General features: G+C 56.4%; 1 protein-coding gene across 1 annotated transcript in view; it reads right to left on the bottom strand.

Annotated features, from left to right (window-relative positions):
* The window catches only part of DUSP3 (dual specificity phosphatase 3), a 9,317-nt gene extending 2,062 nt beyond the window's left edge, over positions 1 to 7,255 (bottom strand). Inside the window, exons 1-2 of the mRNA XM_021681648.1 lie at positions 7,102 to 7,255; positions 4,272 to 4,498 (exon numbers count right to left, since the gene is read on the bottom strand). Of these exons, the coding sequence (XP_021537323.1) occupies positions 4,272 to 4,498; positions 7,102 to 7,226 (352 nt within the window). The 5' untranslated portion in view covers positions 7,227 to 7,255. The remainder of the gene's footprint in view (positions 1 to 4,271; positions 4,499 to 7,101) is intronic.
* Positions 7,256 to 7,788: the final 533 nt, after the last annotated feature.

Genomic DNA, 7,788 nt, shown 5'->3' on the forward strand with positions numbered 1-7,788 from the left:
CTGCTTTAGCGCCCCCCACCACACAGGCCGGAAATCCTTTTTCACTTGTTTGCTGTCAGCTTCGCCTGAAAAGGGGAAGCTCCACAAGGCAGGGGCGTCTGACCGTTTTGCTCCCCGCTGCATCCCCAGCATTTGGTGAAAGAAAGCATCAGCAAGTCCCAGCACATTGCATTTCCACTGCAGGGGGGGCCCTGGGACCCACAAGCCTTGGCTTCTCTCGGCCATCACCCCTCCCACCACAGAGCCTTAGTTCAGGTCCTCATCACCCTCACCTCCACCCCCTCCACACCTCCAAACAGAACTCTCGCTTTACCCTCACCACCACCAATCCACACTGCCCCCAGAAGCCAGAAGGGGCTTTCTAAAATTCAAATACAACCTGTCACCCTTTGCAGGACTTCTAGTCTCCAAGGTATGGCTTACAAGGCCAAGTGCCCACAGCCCTGATACCTTCCCATGCTTTTCCACATCTGCACGTGTCATTCCCTCTACCTGGAACATAGTCTCTCTCTTGGCCACCTGGCAAACTCCTACTCATCCCTTAAAACCCCAGTTCAAGTATTTCCTTTGTCAGCATAGGGATTTAGAACCAAAATCTTTGGGGCGCCTGGGTGGCTCAGTTGGTTGAGCGTCTGGCTCTTGATTTCGGTTCATGTCACAGTCTGAGGGTCATGAGACTGAGCCCTGCGCCGAACCTCCCCCCCTCCCCCTCCCCGAGAAAGACACACTCTCTTTCTCTCAAATAAATAAATACATCTTTTTTTGAGAGAGAGAAAGAGCACGTGCGTGTGTGAGCCAGGGACGGGGGCTAGGAGGTGGGGGGGCAGAGGGCTAGGGAGAGGGGAAGCAGACTCCCTGCTGAGCGCAGAGCCAGAGGCAAGGTTCGATCTCAGGAACCTGAGCTCATGACCTGAGCCAAAACCAAGAGTGCGACTCTCAATTGAATGAGCCACCCTGGCGTGCCGAAAAATAAATCAAAAAAAAAAAAAAAGAACCAAAACCTTTGAAGTCATATGAATGTGGGTTTAACTTTTAACTTGCTGGTTGCGATGGTTACATGTGTCAACTCGGCTTGTCTACCATGCCCAGTTGCTTGGGCAAACACTAGTCTAGAAGGTATTTCCTGGATGTAATTAACCCAACTATCAGCTGACCTTCAGTAAAGGAGACTGCCCTTAATCATGTGGACGGGCCTCACCCAATCAGTTAAAGATCTTAAGAGCAAAAAGTGAGGTTCGCTGGAGAAGAAGAACTTCTGCCTCAAGGCTGTAATAAAGAAGCCTGGCCGAATTTCCAGCCTGCCACTCTGCCCTACAGATTTCAGATTTGCCAGATCCTACAATCATGTGAGCCCATTCCTTAAAATAAAAATACCTATTTATTCTATTGGTTCTGTTTTGCCGGCCAGTACACTGCTTATGAACTCTGTGACCCACCTAACCCCCCACACTTCGATTTCCCCATCCGTGTTAATATTACCCATTGCACAGTGTTATTAGGGGACTGAAGGAAGCGTCATATAAGGCCCTTAGGCTAATGCCTGGCATATGCAAGCACTCAATAATGAACTCCTAGCCAGCAACAGGAGTCGTCTGGTGGCGCCCAGAACCTTCCACGACAGCGGCCTGGGCTCTGTACCACTGCTGGCCACGCATAGATCTACCCTCCTCCACCAGACTGCGTGTGCCTTACGGGCAAGGGCTGTGGGGTGTTGATTTCTGGAGGCCCTACAACCTCTTGTACGCACTTGGTGCTCAATAAGTATTTGCTGACTAGCCAAGTGAATGATTCTCCACCAATGCCTCCATCCTGCCATTATTTTGAAGGAAATCTGCTGGCCCAGAATCAAACAGAGTCTCTTCTGTTCCCATCACCCTACCCCCAAAACAGGACTCTATTCTCTCCGTGCCTCCCAAGCAGGAAGGGGGAGTCCGCCACTCTCCTGCCCATTCCCTCTCTAGCCAGTATACCCAAAGGATGCGCAGTGGGGCTCTCCCTGCCCAGGCCCTGGCAAGGGGACCCTCTGCAGAGCCGCTGCCTCACCACCTGGTAGATACTCAGCAGCCCAGGACTCACAGAGCCGACGGGGAAGGAGAAGGTCTGACTCCCATCCCTCCAGGCCCCACCCAGATAACACCTCCTCCGTATAAGCCTCCCTTGATCCAGCCAGGAAGTGACTGCTTCCTCCTCTGAGCACTCCTGGCTCATCCCACTTCTCCAAAGTGAGGGGCGCCTGGCTCCCCCGAGCCCTGCACCCTGCGGGAGGCCAGTGGCTTTCTGTTCACTCACTCAGCCAGTCAATCCTAGAGGCATTTACACTTGGCATGAGAGCCCACGGAATTCATTTTTGTCACTCACTCGGTAATTATTTGCAGCGTGTGTGCTATGTGCCCAATGCTACATCGCGTGCTGGGGAGACAGACAGGGACAGAGTGGACCCAGCCTGAGGGCAGGCTTCATTGAAGACAGAACACTATGCCCGGTGCTAAGGCACAAGGTGGAGTTTGCCAGAAGACAAGGGAGGGAGAGGCAGAGAGAACTTTCCAGACTGACAACTTAGCCCATGCCACCTCCTGCTAAGGCAGGAGGGTCACAAGAATTCAAGGTCTGTTCCTAGTGGTAGGGGAAGGGGAAACAAAGTCAGAAAGCTCTAAGTTCCCCGAGTGGATGACCAATCCACATACAAGAAGAGCAAAATCCATCCCCTTAACTGGGCCGCTCGTTCCCATCTACACAGGAACTCAGTACAGCCGGAACGGAGGGGGTGACATACACGAGACCGTGAAGGACCATGAAGGGGCTGACAATAGAGCCTGCAGATTTCCCGGGTGATAAAACTTCCCTCCTGAGCCCCAGACATGAGATAACCAGCGTCTAGTCCACACTGGTCACTGGAAATCATTCCAGGGGGAGGCTGCTGGGCACAAGAAGCAGAGACAGGCCAGAAGCAGGGGGACAAGGCCGATTGCACCTTCACGGGGCTCACCTCCCCCTGAGAAGGCTGTGGGTCGGGGAGGAAGAGGCTGGGGGACGCAGCCTGAAGGTAAAGGCAGACACTGAGAGGAACAAGCTAAAAGCAGAAAGGGCAGGTGGCCCGGCCCGCTCAACTGATGTCTGCCCTCTGCCTTCTAGGGCTTCCCCCCGGGGGGCGGCCTGCCTGCCTGCCAGTGCCTCAGCAGTTCTCCTTCAGTCTTAGATTTGTGCTGCAGGAAGCATTTAGAAAGTGGCTGGAAGATGTGGCCTGTGGGCTGTAGCTTGCTGAGCACCAGCCTAAGCCAGTCATGGCTGCCCCATTCCCCTGGCCGGGCACTCAGGTAAGCCAACTCCAGCCAGTGAGATGTGAGGGGAACCCCACTGAGGGGTTTCTCAGGACCCTTCTACTTGCTCTTTATTTTTATTTATTTACTTATTTTTAAGATTTTATGTATTTATTTAGGAGAGAGAGCATGAGCCGGGCGGAGGAGCAGAGGGGGAGGGAGAAGCAGACCCCCTCTGCTGAGCAGGGAGCCCGACATGGGGCTCGATCCCAGGACCCTGGGATCATGACCTGAGCTGAAGGCAAGACGCTTAACCGACTGAGCCACCCAGGTGCCCTTCTACTTGCTCTTTAAATAAAGGAAGAAACATGAGGAAGAGATGGCTGCCAGGTCTTTTGCTGTACTTCATCCTGCCAGGGTGTGGTGACTGGGTCTGCCACCGCCATCTTGGGACCACTAGGGGAGAGCCCGGAAGGTGGCGGGGGGGGGAAGATGCCGCCACTGAACTGCTGAATCAACCAGCCCCAGAGCTCCAACACCTCAGCACTTCTTATCACGGAAGATAAATCGTTATTGCTGCACCTATTTGAATTGGGGGCATGGCGGGGAGTGGCTAGAAATGAACTCCCAAAGTCCACTCAAACACCAGGACCCCGGAGGCTGCCACTGGGAGAAAGGTTTGTACGTCTTGTGTAACATGGGGCCTCTTGACAGGTTCCAAGAGGAAGCTGGCTGTGGGCCTGTTTTCTAGAAAAAAAGTCTAGGGCGCCTGGGTGGCTCAGTTGGTTGGGCGACTGCCTTCGGCTCAGGTCATGATCCTGGAGTCCCGGGATCGAGTCCCGCATCAGGCTCCCTGCTCAGCGGGGGGTCTGCTTCTCCCTCTGACCCTCTTCCCTCTCGTGCTCTCTGTCTCTCATTCTCTCTCTCTCAAATAAATAAATAAAATCTTTAAAAAAAAAAAAAAAGTCTAGTCAAAGCTGCCTTGCCTTGTTCCCTGGACTGCAGGTGACTTACCATTCTTTTGAGCCAAGGCCTGGTCAATGAAGTCTGCAGCCCTTTCAAAGTAGGCGCTGAGGTTGAACTCCTGCGTGTCGTTGGCCTTGATGCCCAGGTAGGTGATACCGGAGTCCTTGTAGAAGTTGGCATTGGTGTTGACATGCATGAAGGACCTGCCCTCAGCAGCATTCAGCACATGGGTGATGCCTAGTTTCTGCAGCTTGGGTATGTCTTGTGCCACAGACCTGGACAGGAGACAGCAACAGGGGATGATTAACTCACCAACTGGCAGCCCCGGGGGTAGGAAGATGGAGAAGATTCTAAGTCTCCTGGCAAAGCTAGGAACTGTCCACGCTCGGCCCCTGCCGGCTTCCCCTCATCTTATGACCCACCTCCCTCCCTCCAGGCATATCTAATTACCCGCAGCTTCCCCAAATAGCTGGGCGTTTCATGCCCATGTTGTTCCCTCTCTCTGGAATGCCCTTCTAGAGCTTCTCCATGGACACACACCCTCTCATTTTTCACCACCCTCTGCAGTATGTCCCAATCGCCCCTCCATCCCATCTGGCATCATGCTCCCCTATCCTGTGGTGGTGGTACAACCCAGTGGCTCAAAATGGGCTCTAGAGCCAGACTGCCTGGGTCTGAATCCAACCCTCAGACTTACCAGCCAGGTGACCTTGAGCAAGCCACTAACCTTTTGGTGACTCAGTTTCCCTGTCAGTCAAATGGGGCTGATACCCCCTGGGCTGGCTGTGTTAAATGAGCGGTCCTATAGACAGAGCGTGACACTGTGGTCCGTGCTCTTCTAATGCCTGATTGTGCTTATTTGTTCTGAGCTCCTGGAGGGAGTAACCCGGTCTGCCTGCCCAGCACCTGCTACAGCACGTAGCACGCAGTAGGTGCTGAGTGACTATGTAGTGAATCAGTGAAAAAGAAGGACATCAGCACATCCGAGGCAGCCTCCTTCCTTGGATCACAAAGTATGGCAGCCCCTCCAGTCCCCCGGAGGGACCTTTCCGCCACAGAGCACTAGCCACGTCTCTGAAGCCCTCCTGGGTGAGTAAGCACTTGGGGACCGAGTGGCGCCAACAGAACTCTGGGGGTTATAAAACATTTGATCTGAATAGTCAAAGGGCTCCTTTATTTCATCTCCCAACAACATCCCAATTCAAACAGCAGTTTATACTTTACAAAACGCTTTCTCCGACTCGATGGCGTCTGCCTGTCACAGCAGCCTGTGAGGAAGCAAGGCCTGGGCTTGAGCTCCGGCCCCACAGGACGGCAGGAGGATGAGCGGTGGGTCACACGGGCGGCTGGCGGCTGAGCTGGGAGGAGGCCTGACACCAGCCCTGCTCTGTCCCCCCCCCCACTCTGCCTGTCATGTCCACATCAACTGCATAGCCCGAGTTGTAGAAAATGAGGCTCACACAGGCTCCTCTCTGCCTGTGAGCCCTGATTTGGTTCAGGGGGCTCCCAATGGGCAGGGAGCACTTGTTGGCTCCCTGCTGAGTGCCCCCCCCCAACACACCCCTGGCCAGGTCAAAGCCAGATTCATTAATTAGGCAGGGGATGTGTTTTTCTACAGTGGCCTTCAGCACTGGCCACTCTGGCTGCCACCAGACATTCACAACCTCGGTTTCCACCCAGGAAGTAGGGGCAGCTGAATGTGCCAAACTGTCCGAGAGCACAGGGTCCCTGAGGGTGCCACGGCTCCTTGCTGCTTGGGTGTCTGGACAGGGCGCTATCCTCAGAACTCTGCAATTCCCTGAGCCCTTTGGCTGAGGCTCTGGGACTGTTGCAGCTGTCCCTGCTCACGAGGCTGCACATGGTTGTAAGGCAGTGGTTGATTAAAAAAACAACTCTGAAGGTGAGCTCCCATTCACCTCCCTTGTGGATTACAAATTCAACATTCAACAAAGTTACCATTGCTATATTACTATCACCATGAATGTGCACTGCAAGTGCCCGACACAGAGTAGGTGCTCCATACGGTGAATGAAGGGATGGAGTGGATGAGACCTGTCCCCCATGAAAGTGGGACCTGCCTTATGGACCCCTGTTAGCCCCGCGAGGACCCCCGTTTTTGTGGCAGCCCTCAGCAGGGTAAGCAGCAGGTTCTAGTACAGGACAGGGGATACAGACATGAACGAGACATTGACCCTGTCCTCACAGTCCCTCAACCACCCTGGGCCACCATTTCCTCCTGGATAAAAGGAGAGAAGGAAGTTAGTTCCGGGTTTCCAACACGCAGACCCTGGCCCATAGAGCGTAGGGCGTCGGTAAATCAAACCCTATCTGGAAGGCAGGAGAAGGAGCGAGGGAACCCCCAGCCCAGCTCTCCGGATCCCTCATTTGGAGTATTTCGATTCCTTGATCTAGCCTATCCAGCCAGGAGAGTTCCACGCCCGATTTGTGACGTCAGCCAGTTGCCATGGCAGCGAAGGCAGACATTCCGCGGTGACCTCACTGCAGAACCAGGCAGCTGTCACATGACGCGCGGGCTGGAGACCGGCCGGGTGACAGAGGGCCACCTGTTAAGTGATCACGGTAGCCCGACCCCGCCCAAAGCCGAGCCCCTAGCGGGCGACGGCTTCGGGCCGGACGCCGGGCTGGCTAGCGTCCCAAGATCTGGGCCCCCCGCGAGGGGGAGGACCGCGCGGGGCCGGGGCGGGGTCTAGCCCCTCCGCTCCCCGCGCGGGGGCGGCCGGCGACTCCAGCCCCTGCCCGGCCCCCGCGGTGCTCCCGGAGGGCGACCACGCCCCGCACCGCCCCCCACCCCCCCCGCACGCCCGCGACGCCCCCACCCCTGCTTTCGGGTGGGCGGGGCGCCCCAGCGGCGACTCACGCGTTGCCCACGTAGATCCTGGGGGTGACCTCGTTGCAGGGCTGGCTCGGCAGGCTGTAGCAGCCGCTGCCGTCCGACAGCAGGTCGTTGAGATCCTGCACCGAGAGCTCGAACGGGCCGGACATGGCGGCTGCCGGGCCCTGCACGCCGGGGCAGCAGCCTGCCTGCGCGGGGAGAGCCGCCGGGTCAGCTGGGCGGGGCCTCCCGAGCCGGGACCCGCCCCGTCCCACCCCGGAGGCGGGCCCGCCGGGCGCGGGAAAAGGCGGAGCGCGGACGCTAGGCGCGCTCCGCTCCCCGCAGGCAGGCGCGGCGCCGGGGGCTGCGCGGACGCCCTGGGGGGGCCCCGGGCCTGTTGCCCGCCCCCCCGCGGCGGAGATGGCGCCACCCGGGAGTTTCAGGGGTCCTCGGCCCACCCCCAGCTGAGGCCTTTCCTGCATCATTAGAAATGGGGAAGTGCAGTAACTTCATTGGATTAAACGCAGAGCGCAATAAATGTTCCCACTGAACGGGGTACACACAGGTGTCGCTTAGTTTTTGCAGGATTACCGGGATACCCGATTCCGCTTGTGAGCTGATCTTCCTGCTGCGGACCAGCGGCATTGACATCACCCGGGAGCTGGTCAGAAATGCGAAATCTCCGCCCAGTAAACCAGCCCAGCCCCGCTGAATGAGAATGTGCATTTTACA

The sequence above is a fragment of the Neomonachus schauinslandi genome, chromosome 15 (assembly GCF_002201575.2).
Source record: "Neomonachus schauinslandi chromosome 15, ASM220157v2, whole genome shotgun sequence".
Taxonomy (NCBI): Eukaryota; Metazoa; Chordata; class Mammalia; order Carnivora; family Phocidae; genus Neomonachus; species Neomonachus schauinslandi.